This window comes from Brienomyrus brachyistius, chromosome 4 (assembly GCF_023856365.1).
Source record: "Brienomyrus brachyistius isolate T26 chromosome 4, BBRACH_0.4, whole genome shotgun sequence".
Lineage (NCBI taxonomy): Eukaryota > Metazoa > Chordata > Actinopteri > Osteoglossiformes > Mormyridae > Brienomyrus > Brienomyrus brachyistius.
This window is the reverse complement of record NC_064536.1, coordinates 6,398,840-6,420,116: the sequence shown is the minus strand read 5'-3', so window position 1 is coordinate 6,420,116 and position 21,277 is coordinate 6,398,840. Positions and strand designations below refer to the sequence as shown.

General features: G+C 48.9%; 2 protein-coding genes across 4 annotated transcripts in view; one reads left to right on the top strand and one right to left on the bottom strand.

The window, feature by feature from the left end:
- LOC125739780 (5'-AMP-activated protein kinase subunit gamma-1-like) overlaps window positions 1–6,709 on the top strand; it is a 33,430-nt gene extending 26,721 nt beyond the window's left edge. The window contains exons 6-15 of one of the 3 annotated variants that reach the window (XM_049010233.1): window positions 1,495–1,576; window positions 2,338–2,396; window positions 2,834–2,879; window positions 3,018–3,072; window positions 3,420–3,546; window positions 4,085–4,250; window positions 4,344–4,381; window positions 5,008–5,154; window positions 5,470–5,563; window positions 5,674–6,709. In XM_049010233.1, the coding sequence (XP_048866190.1) occupies window positions 1,495–1,576; window positions 2,338–2,396; window positions 2,834–2,879; window positions 3,018–3,072; window positions 3,420–3,546; window positions 4,085–4,250; window positions 4,344–4,381; window positions 5,008–5,154; window positions 5,470–5,563; window positions 5,674–5,705 (846 nt within the window). In that variant the 3' untranslated portion in view covers window positions 5,706–6,709. Of the gene's footprint in view, window positions 1–1,494; window positions 1,577–2,337; window positions 2,397–2,833; window positions 2,880–3,017; window positions 3,073–3,419; window positions 3,547–4,084; window positions 4,251–4,343; window positions 4,382–4,630; window positions 4,986–5,007; window positions 5,155–5,469; window positions 5,564–5,673 lie in introns of those variants that run through there. The other 2 variants (XR_007397312.1, XM_049010234.1) reach the window with 2 other exon arrangements.
- Window positions 6,710–8,821: 2,112 nt separating this feature from the next.
- Window positions 8,822–21,277, bottom strand: part of LOC125739782 (apoptosis regulator Bcl-2-like) — a 25,983-nt gene continuing 13,527 nt past the window's right edge. The window contains exon 2 of the mRNA XM_049010235.1: window positions 8,822–11,610. Within this exon, the coding sequence (XP_048866192.1) occupies window positions 11,479–11,610 (132 nt within the window). The 3' untranslated portion in view covers window positions 8,822–11,478. The remainder of the gene's footprint in view (window positions 11,611–21,277) is intronic.

The window sequence follows — 21,277 nt, the reverse complement described above, 5'->3', positions numbered from 1 at the left end:
GAATTAGAATTAAAGTAATCATGGAGTCCTGTGAAGAGCTGCTCTGCTCCTTTGGTTCTTCTCATTGACCGTCATGTGACAGTGTCATGTGATGGTAGCTCCCTCTGTGGTCTGCTGGTGTATAGAGACTGTTTTGTCTATCGCATGACTTTGATTATTGATATGTCCACTTTTTTTGCCGCAGCTGATTATTCTGTAGTAACGCAGTGTAGTACTTGCTCTGCTAATGGTTTAATATAAAGTTTTGCTCCCAAGAAAATGCTGTCCTGGGTGCCAGATCTGGAAGGTTCTGCCCATAAGCGCAGGTCGTAATTTGCGTTGAGTTGTGTTCCAGAAGGTGACCGTGAAGCTGAACGGAAATTTACTCGTTTCGTTTTTAATGTTTGTGGCTGGCGGTGGAGTACATGGCAGCAGGAAGGTTTACAAGAAGCGTCGCAAGAAGCCTTTCTGGAAGCTCTGGGCTCCTTTCTCTCTCCTTCCCCCTTTGGCTGTAGAAGGTCTCGCTCAGTGCCTCGCCGACGGCGCTGAATATTTCATGGCTCCAAGACTAACGCTCCCTCCAGCTTTCAGCCGGACCCCCTGCTCCGGCTGGCTCGTGTTTGCGTTTCTAGGAGCGCACGGGTGGGGCATTTGATCTCCTCCTCGGAGAAATGCAGGCCAGTCTCGCGTGGCCCTCAAAGGAGGCGGCCCCGTTGAAATTTCAATCAGTCCGTGTACAGCAACAAAAGCTAGAGATGCTCATATCCGCGATCCCAGAGCGAATCCGTTCTCCCGAGAGAAGGAGCCTTCATATATATTTGAGATGGTTTGAGTGGGACAATGGCATTAATTTACTGGGGCAGCTCCTGTCTCAGACCCCTGTTTTCTCTATTTTATTCTCTAATGCCCTTTTAAAGGCAGGGCTTGGATGTAATGCTCCTGTGGTCACATGTATTTGACTAGTGCATTCTTTCCTTGTAGAGTCTTTTTTTTTTTTAATCGTACAAATGGAATAGAGGTAGCATCACGGATGTATTGAAGAGCGATGTCGCCTTTTAGGCAAGCGGAAGCTTTTTACCGAAGTGAGGAAAGCATGTGGTCAGAGATGACGGTCAGCCAACATCCAGCACGTCGGGAGCAGTTGGGATTAAGTGTCTTACCCAAAGGCCCGGCAGTGATATTACTCTGCCCGCCATGGGATTTGAACCCGCATGCCTTCCGGATGATGACCTCCTTCTGAAATGCACACCTCCGTGGTTTCGAGTCAAATGTTCAAGTAGCTCGTGCAGAAGGTTGTCATGTCATCGAAAAGGCAGTTGGGTTCACCTGAAGTTAGCTGGAGGTCCTACGTGTTTCCCAGGTTACATTGCAAGTTTGCTGCCCGTCAAGGGGTGTCAGTTTTCTTAAAGGAAAACGTTTCATAATGGACTCCTGAATAGATCGAAACACGGGTGGGGAAAATTGATACCTTATCTCCAGGAGGATGGGACGTGTAAGTTGATCTTTCTCCTTTAGGTTAAGAAGGCCTTCTTTGCACTGGTGGCCAACGGGGTCCGAGCTGCGCCGCTGTGGGAGACGAGGAAGCAGAGTTTTGTGGGTATGTAGGCCGGACACCCCCCAGTGCTGTTTCTGCAGCGTCTCTCTACGCGCCAGCGCACTGCCGCTTAATGATCATCGATTTCCTAATAGTTCTGTAATTGGAGCACCTACGTAGGAATTTTGGGTTGCGGTCACCCTTCGTGGAGGAGCACCGCTTCATGCCCACCGTATTTGTGGTTCTGCCTTTAAATACAAGACAAAATACTCACCCTATACATTACCGTCTGTCTAGCAGTCGCTCTTTAATAGCCGAACGATACTGCGAGTGATAAATAATGAAGAAAATTTGTGTTGTTATACCATCTGTCACCACCTGGGGCATATGTGTTCCTATTAGTGGAATCCCCCTGAGAGCTCATTTTTCTAATCCCTGGTTTGGCACTTTCCAAATTCCTTCCCGCTAAGTCGTCTGTTTTCAGGTTTTAGGACAACATTCCTGTATTATGATTTAATTTAACGACAGGCTCCCCCCTACCCCTCTCTGCTTCCGCTCGTGTCTAATCCTCATTTCCCATGAACCCTTGGGGCTCTGAGTAGGTAAAGGGCAGTCCAGGTGATATGGTGAAGTATTCATAGTTTTATTACTATGGGATAAGTTTCCCGTGAATATAACATTTTATATTGTATTTTGGCCAGTAGAGGGTGGCATTTCCTTTAAATAACCTCTAAAAGTCTAATTACTGACGATCTGCCTAGTTGGTGTGTTGGATGCATAATATTTATCTGTGACCCTTTGCCCTTTTTCCTCCCCGCCCTCAGGAATGTTGACCATCACCGACTTTATCATCATCCTGCAGAGATACTACAAGTCTCCCATGGTACGTGAGGCTCGCTCCTGCGCCCTTTAAAACAGCTCCGCCGTGCGTGGCATTCCGTGGATCATGTCGTCTCTGCCCTTAAAGTCTCCTTTTTATAGGTCCTGCGTCCTCGGTGCGATGGATGATGCTCGATGGTTAAAAATATACTGTAAACCTCCCGCTCTGTTGTGTCAATAGAGCGACTATTTCTGGCTGCTCCATAGATGAGGGCGTTGAAGTTCAAGCTTTGTTTTTTTAGCCTTTTTCCTCTCCTCATTCGTGTCCCTTGTTTCTTTTTTTTTTACTTTTTTTTTGGAGAGAGGAGGGCAGCTTTTCTGAAGTGCCGACCTTCTCATTGAGCATGTGTGTAGACGAGATTGATTGATCATGCTTTTTGAACAAAACTGTATTCACATTGATCTATTTTTGAATTTCTATATCTGTAAATATCCCCCCAGGTGCAAATATATGAGCTGGAGGAGCATAAGATTGAGACTTGGAGAGGTTAGTCTTTTTTATTATTATTATTATTATTATTATTATTATTAGGTTGAACATTGAGTCCTGACCTGGAATGTTCAGTGGGGATGGGTGGGTGTCACTTTGCAATGGCTGTTGAGGATGTATTCTCCTTCCTTACAGAGCTGTATCTTCAAGAAACCTTTAAGCCACTAGTCAACATCTCACCGGATGCCAGGTAATGATTCTCTCTGCACTGTTTCTTCTGAACACTACATGAGGTTGCTGCAGGAACTCCATGAGATCTGTTTGTATAAGCGCTGTGTTGAGTTTGTTTGGCAATATGGCCGTCCTTTTTTTAGTCGTGTTTACTCTAAAACAAGACCGAAAAACACCCAGTGGGTCGTTTATGGGTAATGGCAGGGTTGGTCTGGTGCATTGTGGGTGCAGCTGATTGGTTAGATCTCTGTAAGCATTTGAGCGGTTTAAAGCAAACACTGTGAGTGCGGCGAAATAAGGCGGATAAACATCTGATTTGGGTTCGTGACTCAGATGCCCGGTTTGACGTTCTTTGGGATCTTGCAGCCTGTTTGACGCAGTGCAGTCTTTGATCAAGAATAAAATCCACCGGCTGCCCGTCATCGACCCTGTGACTGGCAACGCACTTTACATCCTCACCCACAAGAGGATCCTCAAGTTCCTTCAGCTTTTCGTGAGTGAGACGTCCCTGTTCGTTCACACGCTGCGATGCCGGGGGGGAATGCCGCTCGGTATGCATGTGAGGGGTGGGGGCTGTCCTCTGGTGGAATCACTGATATGTTTTTATTTTGGGAGCTCGTGGGCCAAAAGGTCATGGGCTGAGGGTTACATTTTACTGCCCCTTGTGGATGCAAATGAAATGACTGTTTGGTATGACCTTTTGCTGACCTCAGAGGTCATTAAAATAAGCTGTGTGTGTGTGTGTGTGTGTGTGTGCATGTGTGTGTGCGCGCGCGCCTCTGTCTGCTCACATGTTTGATGCACCCTGTGTTTCTCCTCCCTTTGACCCTTGACCTGCTGATGGCGCTGTTGTGGTGGTCCTAGTGTAACGGTAACATTAAGCCCCCCCCCCAAATTTATTGTCATGGGGCACCCTTAATAACATCAGCATTTGCTCATGGCCCTTCCGAGAACGCTAGCATAGCAATGTTAGCGTTAGCCTTGGCTTGTACCCACGCCCTCTCTTGGCCCTCCTGGTTTACCTGCCCTAGGTGTGCGAGATGCCCAAGCCTGCTTTTATGAAGTGTACCTTGGGAGAACTGGGTATCGGCACCTACAAGGACATTGCCTTCATCCACCCCGACACGCCCATCATCAAAGCGCTCAACGTCTTTGTAGAGAGGAGGGTGTCAGCCCTTCCCGTCGTTGATGACTCTGGTAGGGGTGGGGGGAACCCATCAGTGCTTCACGCCTCTTTCCTTGGCCTGTTGGAAGATTCGTTCCTAAATCTGCTTTTATTGCTTCTTACAGGGAAAGTTGTTGATATTTATTCCAAATTTGATGTCATAGTAAGTACTTTTTTTTTGTTATGTTTATATGTTGTCGAGGCATCTTGATATGTTGTCGATAGAAGTGGGAGATTTTAGAAGCTGCATTCGCGAAAAAACTCAGAGGTGTCTGGCCTTAAGCAGTGAAGCCGACTGTAGACATCCTCTCTTTGGGAGGATGGAGGTTATCTGCAGATGGTGCTCGCTGGTTCGGGAGATGTTCCGCACCACCTTCTCAACCTCATTCTCTTAACTCGTGTGTCATGCCAGACTTTTTACAGAGTCTAAGACGGTAAACCAGCCAGGCAGGAGCCACAAGATAAAAGGTCAGGAACCAGACAATGGTGGCGAATGACCTTGACCATCCTACCTTGTAGCAGCATGACTGCTCAGTCTTTGTTAGGTGATTTGCATAGGATCGCACTTTGCCTTTTGGCCTCAGTAGTGATTTGAGAGCAGGATCGTTTCCTAATAACAGTAACTATTGATTACGGGCAGCCACATATGCTGGGATTTCCATGTAGTGTAACCAGTAATATCACACAGTAGTATAGTAAAAATCGTGGTGCCCAACTTTGCACGGCAGAGAAGAAACCGAAAAAAAAAAAAAACACTTGGTGAGAGATAACTGGCCGCATCGCTTGCAGAACCTGGCCACTGAGAAGACGTACAACAACCTGGAGCTGAGCGTGACGCAGGCGCTCCAGCACCGCTCCCAGTACTTCGAGGGCGTGGTGAAGTGCCACTTGCTGGAGACTCTGGAGACCATTGTGGACCGCATCGTCAGGGCCGAGGTGAGCCTAGGGGAGCAGGGTTAGTCCCAGAAGGTCCCGCTGCCGGCGCCCCCTAGAGGAAGTTTAGTTACATTGCTTGAAGGGAAGTAGCTGTGTGGAGTTCGAGGCTATCTGGACATGTATCTGCTTTGCAGTTTGGTTGAACATAGCAGTGCCCGTAGCAGTATTACTGTGTCAAGTTGGGTTATATTACTTTATAGTGTAATGGTTGTTTTTAACATGGTGCAGACTATGGACTATGGGTAGGGGGAGGGGTCACGTGCTTCCGTGGCTGCTGGTAAATCACCTCGTTAATCCCACCCGGCCGTCCTGCAGGTGCACCGGCTGGTCGTGGTGGACGAAGGTGCCAGCATCGTGGGCATCATCTCGCTATCGGACATCCTACAGGCCCTGGTGCTGACGCCGCAGGGTAAGGCCGTCGTGTGTGTGTGTGTGTGTGTGTGTGTGTGTGTGTGTGTACAGACTCCGCCCCCCAGTGTGGACAGAGGGTGACATACGCGTCTGTGTGCTCTTCCCAAGGCACCAGCCGGAAGGAGGGAGGAGCCGAATGAGGCGTGGCAGAGCCGTGGGGTGTCTGGGACGGGTGGTGAGCTAGGCGGAGGCCACACCGCACTGGGAAGGGAGGCCATTGCTGCCAGGCCACAGGGTGGACGGCTGGGAGGAGGGGTCACCGTGCACCAAAGCGTCACCCATCCCCCGTAACGGTGTCACGGGGCTCCTTGGAGCTACGGTGGTGGTGTCATCTTCACTGGAGGGGCAGTCTGTTCCGCTCAGAGCAGCAAGAGCTTGGGGGAAAATGAGCTGCTTCTTCAATATAGCTGCCAGAAGACGTGGTGATAATGACACCCATAAGAACTACATTTCCCACAATCCCCTTCACACGGCACCCATGTGACAGAGTTCCCACATACGTTGTTTTTGAGCCGAAGTTGAAGGTCTTAAACCAAAATCAGATGCCAGTTGAACTTTAATAGTCGGATGGTTGCTTTTTAACTGAGGATTTTTCTGACATGCTGTGAAGAAAGAATATTAAAGCTTTATTTTTGCGTAGTTTTTTTTTTCTTTTAGTCGAAAGCCACCAGTTTGGTGTTGGATGAACTCAAAGCATGCAAATAGTAATTAAAAAATACCCTGCTGCAGTGTAAATAACAGGTTCCTAAATAAAAGGTTAATAGTGAGCGAAATTAAAGTGTATTTTCCGTGTACGAAAACGTAAGTTTGGTTTACCGTTTGGATTTTCCTCTTGTGTAAGTTGTACTGTGGTGTCAGATGTGTACTTTCATTGAATGAATGTTATTGGCATGAAAATGTCGTTAAACACAATGACGGGAGGTGGGTTTTTCCTTTATCATTTATTGAGACTTTGTCTGTTTTTATACCAAATAAACTGGGGAGGGGGGATATAAATGCACTGTGCTACCAAAGTACCACCTTGTCTGAAAAGGCTAATGCTAACACGACCGTTTGTCCATGAAAAAGACACCGATGGCCTTTGTGATTGTGTGCATGATCTGATTATTTAAATGTAAAAAGCAAATTAAATGTATTCAAAATAGTGCTGGGTATTGTCTGTTCTTCAGGAGAGAAGAGGAGGAATGAGACTGATGGACACTGCATGTACCGTACAAATATAGTTGCATGAGCATATGCAAGGACACAATAAACAGTGGGAAAAACCACAAAGTAAATGTTTGGCAATTAAGACACCATCCATCCATCTTCTAAAACGATTTGTCCTTGTCAGGGTCACGAGAGCCAACAGTCACGAGGCCGTAAACACCAACCCATCACAGGGCACGTTCATTCTTATGTCATTCTTATTCTCACGTTCTTATTCACATGTCTTATGGGGAGAGGTTAGCTGAGCTGAATCTGTTTAGCCTCGAGCAAAGGGGACTGAGGGGAGGGACATGATCCAGGTGTTTAAGATTGTAACAGGTTGGGACGTTGTTCAGCCAAATGGCTATTTCAGTATTAGTTTAAATACTAGAACTCGTGGCCGTAAGTGGATATTAGCGGGAGAACATCTTGAAGTGAATTTAAGGAAGCACATATTTACACAGCGTGTAGTTAGAGTATGGAATAGTCTTCCTGCTAGTGTAGCTAAAACCCTGGATTCCTTTAAATCTGAGCTAGATAAGATTTTAACAACTCTGAGCTTAGTTAAGTTCTCCTCAATCAAGCTTGATGAGCCGAATGGCTCTTGTTTGTAAATTTCTTATGTTCTTAGGTGACATTGCTAACCACTGTGCCATGCCACTTACATGTTGCTCCCCCAGAAATTAAAACAATTATTGGCATTTTCTTAATGATAAACTGTATGTATGTGTTTATGCTGTCAGTGATCTGCATGCATTTCCTGCAGGCCTCAGTATGTCACCTCCTACTGTTTACCCCACTTTATTTATGCTTAAAAAAAGATGACGTACTTATATCACTAGTGAACTATGATATAAACAAAGGCTGCAAACACCCTGAAGATGGCAGTGTTCAGTCATAAGGCAGAAGAGGCCTTGAAATGAAAGGAATGGCTCACTCCTGAAGGCCTGCATCTAAGGGCCGTCTGGGAAACAGCCACAGGAATCACACAAGGCTGACACCCCACTAGTGGCCAGAGATGGATAGTTCAGGTCCGGAAAGGGAAATCCAGACCAACATTTTGTTTCATCCAAACAGTTGGGTTTAGAGTCACAATCATGGAGTACTCAACTGGTTGGTTCGGGTCGCCGAGGGCTGAGGTGCGTAGTGTGTAAAAGTCTCCAACGCTCTGTGCACCGGGAGCTTTGTGGAATGGGCTTCAATGGCTGAGCAGCTGCACACAAGCCTCACATCACCAAGCGCAATGCCAAGCCTCAGAGTAGTATATAGCATGCCACCACTGGGCTCTGGAGCAGTGGAAGCGTGTTCTGTGGAGTGACGAATCACGCTTCTCTGTCTGGCAGTCTGACGGACCAATCTGGGTTTGGCAGATGCCAGAACGTTACCTGCCTGACTGCATCATGCCAGCTGTACAGTTTGGTGGAAGAGGAATAATGGTATGGGGCTGTTTTTCATGGGTTAGGCCGCTTTTGTCCAGTGAAGGGAACTCTTAATGCTTCAGCATACCAAAACACTTTGGATAATTCTATGCTTCCAATTTTACAGGAACAGTTTGGAGAAGGAAGGCCCTTTCTGTTCCAGCATGACTGTGCCACAAAGACATGATTGGGTGAGTTTGGTGTGGAAGAACTTGACTGGTCCACACAGAGCCCTGACCTCAACACTTCTGGGAAGAAGGTTGAATGGATGGAGATTGTGAGCCAGGCCTTTCATGTCCAACATCAGCCACTGACCTTACGAATGTTCTTCTGGATGGAATGGGCAAAAATCCCTGAGAAGGAAAGCCTTCTCAGAAGAGTGGCGGCTGTTACAGCTGCAAAGGGTGGGGGTCGGGTGGGACCAACTCCATATTGATGGCTATGGATTTATAATGGGATGTCATAAAGGTTCCTGTAGGTTTAATGGCCAGGTATTCCAATACTTTTGTCCATATAATGTATATACACATGCACATGGACACAGGCACACAGATGCATGCATGCACACATTCAAACGGACAAACGTGCACATCACACGAAGCTGAGAAACATCCTACTAGGAGGCTGTAAAAACTGACATGGAAAAATCATCTGTCAGGATGGTGTTTAATCAGAACATTTGTAGTAGCTTATGACATTGATAAATGTTAGATGCTCTGTTGTGAAGATATTACAATAGTATCACGCTGAATGACAAATACAGAATTAATAATGAAATACAGACAGGAATGATTACAGATAGAGAACAATCTGAAGTTGTTGGTGGTCTTGTGTTCTGACACGCCCCACCTTGGTCCTCTAGAGCCAATGTCCTATTGGTTTTGATCTAACATCCATTCTTGGTTTTTGAAGCAGCAGTTTATGTCACTTAGACTCTGGTGTTAACTAAAAGCTTATTTGAACACATTTTTAAAAACCAGCAGAACAGTGGCACTTGGATCCCAGTGCAAAATGGGTCCTGTACATGAAATAGCGCTCCAGTCCCTGTAAGTGCCATTGGACAACATCAACCCCATGGTAAGACACAGGAGTTCACGTACGGTTTTCTCGTAATAAAGGTTGAGCGCCACCCACAGGAGGGAATGCAAATTAAAATGACTATACACACACACACACACACACACACACACACACGTACATCCAAACAAACAAATACACGCTCGCATGCGCACATGCAAGAAACACAAGTACACAAACACACAAGCACAAGTGGGGACACATGCGCACACACGTGCAGAAAAAAAATACACACACATGTAGAAACACACAAGCATGTACACATGCGTGAGCAGCCCCAAGCAGGAATACCGGTATATACACACTCATGCAGACACATGAACACAGAATCACATGGACAAACACACATGCATGCACACGTAGACAGCCACACATTATATGTTATATGTGTGTGTGTGTGCGTGTGTGCCGGTATTTCTGCCCATTGCTGTTTCAGTAACTTCCTGCTAATACTATACGGGCTGGTGCCTGGAAATGAAGAACCCTACATTCTCAGCGGCAAATTAAAATAAACTGCAAACTCAGTATCTACATCTCAGACACACGTTATGGGTCGTTACCATCATAACAAAGCAGACTTCTCCGCATATATGGTCGTAGCTCAAGCTTACATTAGAGATCGTTGGCATGGCTGCCGCCCCGAATGGCAGGACCTGCATGACGTAACACCTGTGTGATCATTCCTAAGCGGGACAGGCTCGGTCTCCGCGGAGAGGAGCCGGCGGACAGGCGACGAGGACAGAAGCTGCTGGGAGCCACAGCGTTACGGCTCGGTGACGGTCAGCTCGCCACGGCACAATACAGGGTCCGGCGCTGCAGTTAGTCTTTTTGGAAAAAAAATAGTAATTGGGAGACAGTGCCTCACAGCGTATGGAGTCTCCTAAAGGCCTGAGGACCCACCCCACTCCAGCTGGGGGAGTCTCCATCCACGCAGAATGACCCAGCATGTGGCACTGGGGGGGGGGGGACAGCTGAGAGATGCCCACCCAACCCCCCTGCTGTGGCAACTCATATGGAGCATCATTATACAAAGAGGAACACAATCGCTGGAACAGATGATGGGGGGCACCTGCAGGCAGCACGACCCCCCCCCCCCCCCCCCCCACAGGCGACCTTGGAATGCTCCCGCTCGCTCCGGACCGATCCAGGAACCCTCCCATCCCAGATAATCTCCAGTGCTCCAACAAAGGGTTTCCTTTAGCTCTAATGAGAACCTTCTGACCTGATGTTCCACAAACATCTGCACTGATTTTCTCTTCTGGGAACCCGGGGGGGGGGGGGGGGGGGCAGTGTACGGGTCAGAGACACACCTGTTCACCTGTCCCTAAACCGCCCCCCCTCCATGGAGCACAGGAGGGAACTGAAAGACCCTTTGTTAACACCTAGCAGGATCCAGGGCTTCATGCCATTGGTTGTAGCCGGTGGCTCTGTCCCCGTGCGGTTCACACATGAAGCATGCAGTTAACCTACAGAATAAGGATCAATTAGTAGCCTCCCAAACAGAGAGAAGTCAGAGGATTTACAGGGAATGTAAAAAAAAAAAAACAAGCGCAAGGCAACCGTCTCTCACGGCAACATCAGAAGTCTTGCTTTGGCTCTGTACTGTTGCCCGGGAAACGCTGCGTCTTCCCCGCCCCGCATTCCAGCGGGTGATGAACTCTGACGTGCCCCCGGCGTGTCCAACGTCCCTCCGGTGGGGGTGGGGTAGAGAGGATCAGCATTTTTTTTAAAAATGTGGAGCGATTGGCCTTTGCACTGTAACATGAAGGACCGCTCTCGTTCGGCCTATGGGAGGAGAGGTCTTCAGCGCGGTGTCCCGAACAGCATACCAGCGTGTTGGGGGGTTCGCCGGGGTGACGGCAGTCCTGTTCCAGGACATACCGGCAATGGGTGGACTGACCCAAGCATACAGAGCACTGACTGCAGCGTGCCGCAGATTCAGGCCAAAGCCAGAGGAAAACAGATGACAGAGAGTCACACGCCCCGTTCCTCATTCAGTCGTCACCTGTAGGATCAGGGCTTCGTCAGTCACCATAGATCCCACCTAAACTCCCGCAGGGAGACTGCAAGCGGAACCCAGTGCCGATTGTCTCTGTTTGAGTGCAGCAGGTTGTGGATTCAGGCCCTTGGGGCGGTGGGATGAAGCTGCAAAGCCAGGGGGGCCGGGAGGGCTGGGGGGGGGGCCTGGGTGCGCAGGTACAGCCCGGCGTATGAGGAAGGGAGGACTCCGCTACTTCAGCATCATATATGCCGCGATGGGGACGCCGACAACTCCCAGGGCGACCAGTCCGACGACGGACTTGAGGTGCGGCCACGCTTCGCTGGACCCCCGCCTGCGACCGTACAGCTCCATGAAGGCTTCCTGCGGGGGGGGGGGACAGCACAGTCAGAAAACAGGCAAGTGACACAGAGGGCCAGCCCACTGATGGGATATCAGGTCTGGGAGGCAGACAGTACGGGACAAAGTAAAGCAGCACCGAACGGCACGGAGAAGCAGGGCTCACTTTGGGACAGTAAGGTGACTGATTTCACTCATAGGTGTCTCTCCATCTCTCTCTCACACAGACACACACACATACAAACAAGCAAACAAAGAAACACGCCCACGAATTTCTATTCATATCTTTGTGGGGACGTCCTTTCATTTCTAAGGGAAAATCCAGAATCTCAATAATGACGACCTTAACCCCTACCCAGGCCTATCCTTAACCGTAAGTAACTAAACAAAATACAAGACTTGTTTTTTGATTGCAGTCAGATTTTTTTTTTTATTTTTTATAAAATTGAGTTTCCCCTTGTGGAGACCGAAAACATGGTCACCACAACATCAAAATAACAGGTTTTTAGTACATTGTGGGGACATTTGGCTCCCGCAAAGCAATATATACATACCTCCCCCCCACCCCACACACACACACACACACACACACACACACACACACACACACACACACACACACACACACACACACACACACACACACACAAACAAAGGTTGCCACCTTCCGAGAGAACATGCCCTGAGAGACACAGCATGCCATTCAGAAGAAAGGTCAGGCCCTAATAAGGCATCCACACTCCCCACCCCCCCCACTCCCCCCAACTCCACCCTGCCCCCACAGCAGCCTTGTTATCTCTATCCTCGGCATGCTTTTGTGGATGGACACCTGCACACTCAAAAGCAACCTTTGCTCCACATCTAGATGGGTGAAGAGACACACCTGGCCCAGTGCCCCCCCCCCCTCCATGCTGCTCCCCACCTGGAGGTGTGAACAGCGACCGGGCTGCAGAACAGCCACGCATCGGCGAGCGCAGACATGTGCCAGGGGAGGGGGAATTCACAGCATTTGTCTGGCCCTTAGCCAATCAGGATCGCGACGCCGTGGGTGTGCCTCCCTGGTGTGCGTGCAGTCAAGGAACTGGGGGGGGGGGGGGGGTGGTCCACAGGGCTCCCACCCAGGAACAGGCTCAAATACCAGGTAGGGTATTCTCAGCTTATCCCCCCACCCCAACACGGGGATGCCCACAACATGAAGAGGAGACCCTTAAGCATAATGGACAAGCTGGGTACCTTCTGGGGAAGTTTCTCTCTAAGCACTTTGTGGCGATTTTGGGGGGGGTGGGGGGGGGAATAGCAAATATTGACCAGACTTGATTTGAAACTCTCCAGGTCCCTGCTGTCATAACACGTCATTTTCGCGGGATTTAAACATAAATCATGCAGTACCCATGCAGTCATCGGAATACACTGGCGTGGCTCTGCTACGGCTCCTTGACGATTTCTTAATTAACCGTGAGAAATCAACCCGGAGGGGGCAGATGGGGGGATTGGTGGGGGTCACACGGCCCTGACCGCAGGATGCGTTCAGGACGGGCCGCCTCTGTTATGCTCTCTGATCTCGCACTAGCGGCGAAGCCGTTAAATAAATAAGCAGCCCCCAGACAGATGGGAGATGAGTAGCTGCAGCGAGGATGAGGGAGGAAAGGTCGTGTGTGAACCGCCGTCCTCCTCCAGCCTAACACCTGCTCGTTAAAATATTTAATTTGCTACAAATGCACCCCCCCCTCCCCCTAACCTCCCATCCCGCTATTTGCTTTACTTATCTCCTGGTTCCTCCCCTACTCCCGTCTGCCCTGGTAGCATCACCTGTTGATTTCCTCGGCTCTCGCCTGCCTGTTGTATCTACACTCGTCGCGCTCCATTCACATGCACCACCTGGATGGATCTTGGCCCTGCCCCTCCAGCCAGACTGCCTCTGTGGGCCCCACCCCCCATTCCCAGCGATCCCGCTTACACGTCGGCACACATCCCTTGTTTGCCTTTCCGCCCTACAAACATCCTGATTAGAGTGGCTTCCGCAGGCCTGTTTGCTCAGGCCTTGTGAGCTCAGCATAAAACGGGAACGCCAGGAATCTGGATTGGGAATACAGCCTCTGGGCTCAGGCAGCGAACATCGGCTGGCCTCACAGCTCAGACGGACTGTCATCCACACTGGGGAATGTGTACAGGCCCCAGAACCCAGATACACACACACACACACACACACACACACACACCCACAGGTTTGTATTCATATCTTCTATTCATTCTCTATGGGAAAAACCCTAATCCCAACAATGACAACCTTTACCCATAAGTAACCATACAAAACATGAGGTATTTTTTAGTTGATTTGCAGTCACAGATCTTTATGGGGACAGAATAAATGGTTCCCAAAACGTCAAAATAACACATGACCTGTCCCCCCCCCCCCGCCCCCCCCCCGCCTAACACACATATATACACATACACAAAAAAACATCCAAAAATGATCATAATTGTAGAAAAAAAGGAAGCTTCCCCAAAAGTATACAGGCGCGAGATCACATGACCCCGCCTGTGGTGGTCACCTGGGAGTCTGCCTGCGAACGATACCGCACGCATGGGGGTAGGCCATGGTCAGATTCTCCCCCATCTCGGACACAGCGGTTATTACCGCACTAAATTTAGGCATGACGAAACGCCTGGCACGCGTATTTTTAAAAGGTTCGCTACGGAAAGCATGACGGAATCCGCGCGGTAGAGGATCGTGTAGAAAACAGGGCTTATGCAATGGCCTGGCACAGAGACAGGCGACGATCAAGTATCAGGGAAGAGGTCCTCCAATATTCCCCGGCGGGGATGTGGCTGACCAGGAACAAAGTTAGCAGCAGGATAAACTGAGCTAACAAACAAGGAAACAGTAGCCTTATTTCGGCCCTTCAATTTGCATTCGGCCTGTGACACAACACCTTCCAAAGAATGGAGACTCTGTTCGTCCGTTAGCTCTGCCGGGCTCCCCTTAGGCTCTCGCAGGTTAAATTCGGCTTTCCGATCCAGACGGGGACGCCAGTGACCGGCTAAAATAGTCCGTGTGTTGAGCGAGTGGCTCCAGCCAACTTGATGGAGGGTGATAAACAGTTGGAAATTTTGGACTTCATGGAATGAGGAAAAAAAACACTTTCTGCTGGATGTGAGGCCTCACACATTAATGTTATACCACCTTTGTTTCAGCCAGTGAGCCATTTTGCAGGCAAAACAAACATCGTACATGAGAGAAGGAAACATCGGCTGGCCCTTGTGTGCTTTCCCACAGCTTACACCATGTACGGTATCCAGTGACAAGTCTGCCAAACGGGACAAGAAGCGAAGGCGCCGTTCACTCGCCAGGCGATACTCTACCCCAGAGAGCCCCAATGGCTGCCTTCCAGTTTAAGGGGCGGAGCATCTACTCCCGAAAAACAACCCAATACCACACACACGGTAGACTGGACCTCCGAGCTGCATGCCACCCCGCATTAATACATCATCATCGTTGGCCCGGCAAACGCAGAAATGTGCACATTCCATAGGTGACTAAACATCTCGCAACATCTGATTCTGCACCATGTGGTTAGGGCACAAGCCAATGGCTTAAAGTTACCAAGACAACGTCTGGAATTGTTTAATACTTAAAGGAATGGAGCCCCAAAAACTGAATCCAACACACATAAACTAGCTTATATCTTCCAAGACCACTTGACCACTACTCAAAATGCAGGCAGTCGTAAGTTATAAAGCTCCAGATTAAATGTTAATTAGCATATTTGATGGCTTAACTTCCAGCTGGGAGTGTTTTCTGACACTTTTAAACGAAGGCTATCTGGAAAATCCCAGAAAAACAACGTAGCGCCATTGCCCAAAAACATTGCCCCAACCCCACCCCCAGTTTTCCAATCCTGCAAGTGTTTTTGCAGGCAGCAAAACTTCATGGTTTTGATTTAAAAGTCAGAAAATTACTTTGTAGGGTTCAATGCTAGGGGAACACCAACCTCACAAAATCAGGGCACATCAGAGGATACAGTACATGGCGTGGGATTGATCAGCCATTCCAGGTTTGGAAAAACAGGGAGAAATGAAGCCAGGGTTTTACTGGACTTCAAAGATGGCCTTCAAAAAGGACCTAAGACTTCAACCTTCACCATGAGACCATGTTCCAGCATCTGAGGGCAGGCCTGGCAATTCTGCAGGCAAAGCACAGCACAGCGGGGGGGGGGGGGGGGGGGTTCACCTACCACAGCTCCTTGCCCCAGTTACAGCCCCGCAGCCTACTTTCTGTCAGAGGGCCCCCCGCAGTAGCTGCAGAAGCGGCATTCCAGGAAGCGCCAAGAGAAGTTGAGTGAGTTCATGCTCCCAGAGCAGAGAGCATGCATATCCAGCCACGTGACGGGATCTAGATGTTTCATCATGGATTCTTAGCTGTAAGCAACCTCAGCTGAGATTCACATGTGACTGGGGAGGAACAGCCAAAAGCACCCCAGGGCCAATAGGTACACTGTGTCTCAAACAAGCTGACACACCCCAATACCACATGCCCGTCACTGGGTCACAAGGCCCCTGTCAGGTGTCCCATGTGATTTAGAGCACGGCTGGGTTTACTGAAGGCCAGCAGGAGAACTTCCCCCCTGGCAAAGTATCGGGAAGATCAGTCGCAATCACCAAGGCTGGGCGGGATCCGGAACCATCCAGGAACCTTAGAACAAGCGTCCATTTCCCCTCCCTCCCTTAATGGAATGTCCCAGGCTTCCCTGGCAATCCCATAAAATCAGCAGGAGCTTGTTGCTGTAGCGCTAACAAGCACCGTCCCCCTCATCGTGTGAGCTTTCAGTCAGTGCAATTTATTTTCTCACAAGAAGACATTTAACTCAATTTTCTTATTGCATACAGCATTTCCAGCCACATACAGGGGTGATGCGCTCAGTTGTTTACATAAACAAAGAAAGGCTTTACGAAGACACTGTACAAATGAACATAAAGTATTGTAAATGTACTCAAATATTTACCGAATAAAAGAAAAATACAAAAAAAATTTAAGGTGTAGAATATCTTGAGAAAATATCATTGTGTAGACAACATAAACTCGATCTTCCTGGCTTAATTCAATATTCAATATGGCGGAGGATGGCTTTACATAGATTGATTTAGCTTTGACGTTGTTATGAATTGTATGTTTTCATAAAGAGGAGAGCCCTGATATCTAAAACAATACAGGAGGAAGGCGATGAATAGACCATGTCGGCAGACAGATTAGGGGGCACAGAGTGGCGGGATTCTCAGCCTCCCTAAATTAGAGACGTTTTCCAGTGCTAATTGAATGCAACACGGGAATTCTCATCAGAGCGCTCCATGTGGGAGGAGATTAAGGCCTGAGAAGCCTGACTGGGATTTCTGCCAGATGTGAATGTACAGCGCAAATAAATTCTCCCGTTTCTGTCCAAGGAAAGCTCACAGAAAAAGATCGTTTAAGCTGTGGGCTTTCCCGGCATCCGATCTCCAATCACAAATTGAGGATCCATCAATCCCAGTCGGTACACAGCTGAGCAAAGACCTCTAATCAGGCTGATCAGAGGAACAACCTGGTCCTACAGCAGCGCTGGGCCCAGCGGGCCTGCCTCTGAACCAAGGCTGTACTTTGAAACAAAGCAACTTCTGTCTATAAAGTCCAGTCAGAAAAATTCATTAAATAACAGAGCTTTCGGGTCACCAGAGTCCAGGCATGAAGCTGGTGGTGTGAATGACGACTATTCGAGTTCATAGTTGAGGGGGATTTCAGAAGCTGCTGCCCGTTGTGTTCCCTCATGGGTTCCTCAAAACATTCTTGGATTCTTCCAAACCCCACATGGGGGGGGGGGGACTGGGAGGCGGGACTCATAAACGATTCACACTTTACATGACCTTGAAATAAGCAATTGTTCACTGAGCACCACAAAATCCAAGCATTAAGCATCCGCCCTCAAGAAGGAACAAGACCTTCCTGTGATGGACTCAGGCTGGAAGGTTCCCACAAATGGAAAGAATTCTCTCAGGATGTTTAATGTAACAAAGGAGTAAGAAAAGACAGAAAGGAGGGACAAATAAACATTGTGTTATGGGTCCTAGACTGCATTAGCTGGCTACAATAAGCCTTTAATGGCTTCCATTGATTTTTGTATTCAAGACACCAACATAATGGAGAATAGCAGAACCAAAAGGCAGTGAAAAGCGTAAATTGCTTGTTTTGAGTGAAAGTGACTAAACTATACATCCAGTTCGATGACAACAAGATGGCAGCTAAGCTAACATTCCAAGAGGTCTTAGACGAAGAAGGTCGGTGTTATCGGTCACGTTTCTCTTTGTCGTTAAGGTCGGCGCCGGAAGGAATGGAGAGAATCTCACCCAAAGTAAACGGACTTTATCAGGAGTTCTACACATGTGGTGTGCTGGTATTTGTGTTGGGTGTTCAGGTCAGAATGGAGCCTTACGGTGTGTAAATTGTTACATTTACCCAAAATGCTTCACTTCACCCTCTGTGTTTCATCCCAGGTTTTCCTCCTATTACACTGTTCCAGCTCTCAAGGCACTGATGTCCTGCCGGATCGCTCATCGCTCTGCCTAAAACCACCTTCCCTTTTTCATGGCATGCCAACACGTTCGAAGCAGTCAAAGATAGGGGAATGGGGGGTTCAAACCCAGGGAGAATCCTCCTTAAGGAGCGATAAGGCCACAGTACCAAGAGAAGCCATGGAGCCCCCTCCCACACAGCTAAAATGGAACCAATCGCTGTGCAGTTCCCTGTCCACTCCCATCAATAATTGAGTGGGGTGAAGCTTGTTGAAAACACGCCTTCTTACAACAGTTACGTCGCAATTAAATATTCATTCGACAGGGATTGGGCAGCGCTGGCGTTTCTAACACGGCGAGAGTGCGGGGGCCGAGCAGATGGTTTAGCCTTGGCTGCTGAGTGACACGTATACACACTGAATTATTCACGAGGTCTTGGACGGGATTTCTGCTTTGAAACATTGCATCAAAAAAGGACCGTTCATTTGTCACCATGGGATTGATTGCTAGCCGTTTTCCTAAGTAATCTCCAGGAGAAGAGGATACTCCCCCCTCCCCCCAGTAGTGATGCGATAAAAAGTTGGTAAAAAAAAGAGTGGGGCATCCAATCAGAGTCATTTCCCATAGGAAACAGGAGGAAGCCGTCCTTGGCTAATAATAATGGCAGGCAATAGCCAGCACAGCCTCTCTCTCTCCTCTCTCTCTCTCTCTCTCCCTCTCTCTCTCTCTCTCCTCTTCTCTCTCTCTCCTCTCTCTCTCTCTCTCTCTCTCTCTCTCTCTCCTCTCTCTCTCTCTCTCTCTCTCTCTCTCTCTCCCCTCTCTCCCTCTCTCCCTCTCTCCCTCCCTCTCTCCCTCCCGCCTCTCTTCCCACCAAGGACACGCGTGACACTCAGAGGGCACTGCAGGGTGACAGGGGACCAACCAGCTACATAGACATAACCCCCCCCCCGCCCTCCGCAACAATGAGGCCCCCAGGACAGGAAACACCACAGAACAATCAAATCACAAAGCCTGCCCTCCGTCGCGGGGTGACGGCATCGTGGTGACAGAGGCCTCGAGGCGAAGTCGCTTCCTATGTGAGGGCGTCGTCTTGGTAACGGGCGCGGTGCTTAAACCCTGATGTCCGATGAAGGTCAGGGCCGAGGAGCCTGTTGCCAGGTTTTTCTATTCTCTGGGGTCTGGGGGTAGTGACGACTCCCATGGTGGGGGCGGGGCTACTGGAGCTTTGAAGACTCCCAGAAGAATTTTCCCAAAGGAATCCAAAGACCATTAGAGGAAACACTCATTCTTTTATGAGATATGGAGGATCTATTATTAGCAGAGAAGCCATTCTTAAACCTAGCTGACTCAAGTCAGAAGTTAAATCTGCTTGAAGGTGTGGCTTGAAATATATAGTTTATTTTTGGAAATAAAGCAACCTGCCCCCCCCCCAACCCTTGGTCAGTATTCCACTGGGCCACAGATCGCTGGGTTACGGGAGGGGTTGGTTAATTCCAAAAAAAACTATATATTTTCAAACCGCGCCTCTGCTCCAGATCCCGACGTGAGCGCGACCCGCTGACTGACCCCCTCCCCCCCCAGTCGGCAAGTTTTACTGGTCCGTTAAATTTCTGCACAAACATGAGTCATAAAAAGGTTGTGAGCTCCTACTTTACGGCACGTGCATTTTAGTTTGTTATTCACAAAGCCGCCCCCAGCTCTGAACGTCCAGCAAGCACCCCCACGGAGATCGACCCACCCGCAGTCGAACCCCCTGCAGATCACCGCGGCCCGTTAACGCGGTTGGCTGCCTTGGAAATCACGCATGCAGCATCCAGGAGTGGGGCATCGCTGCTTTGTGATTATTATGAGGAATCATGGGAACCATGCATACAGTGTCTGGGAGGGGGGCAACTGCATTACAACTGATTTGAAGATTCAAGGAGCTGGAATTTATTTTGCAGGCCCTTCGCATCAGCCTCGCGTCGAAATCTGATTACATTCAGACAGAGGAATTCATCGGTTCTACCAAAAATAACAGAGAACCGGTTATTCTGCCGACATAAGTGGATGCCTGGGTGGAGCCTGTTTCACCCACGATGCACTCCTGCGTTTCTGTTTCTGGCTAAGGGTGACAGACAACTATATGAGAATGCAGGCTACATCTACAGTTTAGGTCCGGAAGATGCTCACAGCGGTTACACCACATGACAGCCTCCGCAAAATGGGAGGGACACTAAGCACTATTAATTCAAAAAGTTAAAAACTAAATGAATAATGAAATTAAAGAGAATGGAGAAGCCATTACAAACACACTCCACTGATGAATACAACATCCTTTATTGATCTCCATGGGGAAATTCTCTTTTCATCTACACATCTTGCCCTCCACAAGACACATGTAGAGGTCAGAGCAAGCTTGGGGGGTCCCAGCGCAGGGCCAGCCAGCATACAGCCCCCCCCTGGATCTAGGGGTTAAGGCCTCTCACCGAGGGGCCCATGGACACGTGGCTATTCTGCTGAGTCTCAATCCAGCAACCTTCCGATCACAGGCACAGAGACTTAGCCTGCTGTTTGCCACAAGCACAGAGGAACTGTTTGGTTTTTGCATATCCCACGTTACTCTCTCATGAGACACATACACACAGAAGTACGTTCTTGATGCATAGGAACAGAGCACATTGTAAGACCATTTGTCCAGCACCCCAGATCAATGGGATGAGAACATTGCTCAAGGGCCTTGTGGTGACGTAGTTACTCTGGCAACCACAGGATTCGAACTGGTGAGCTTCTGGCGATAGGCACTGCTCATTAAATCCAAAATGACTTTATTGTGCGTGTACTGGGTTTAGAAGGTAAAGGGTCACACTTTAATTGAGACGGCGATAGAGCTCGCGGGAAAAGGCTTTAAACGAGGCATGAGAAGGACAGAGAGAGCATTTCTCTGCCCGGCAGGGAGTCCTGGGACGAGAACACCGCGGCCCGAGATGGCAGGATACGCGGGAGCACGGCCCCGCTGAGGTGAAAGGTCACCTCCGAGATTTGGGTTACTAATTACCTCTCAAAACAAGTGGAGCAGGAGATGGCCCAGGAGATGGGTGATGCCATCGCTTGGCTGACGCCTGCTCGCCTTCCCCTGGATGGGGAAATCTACTCCCACCACAGTCTGGCC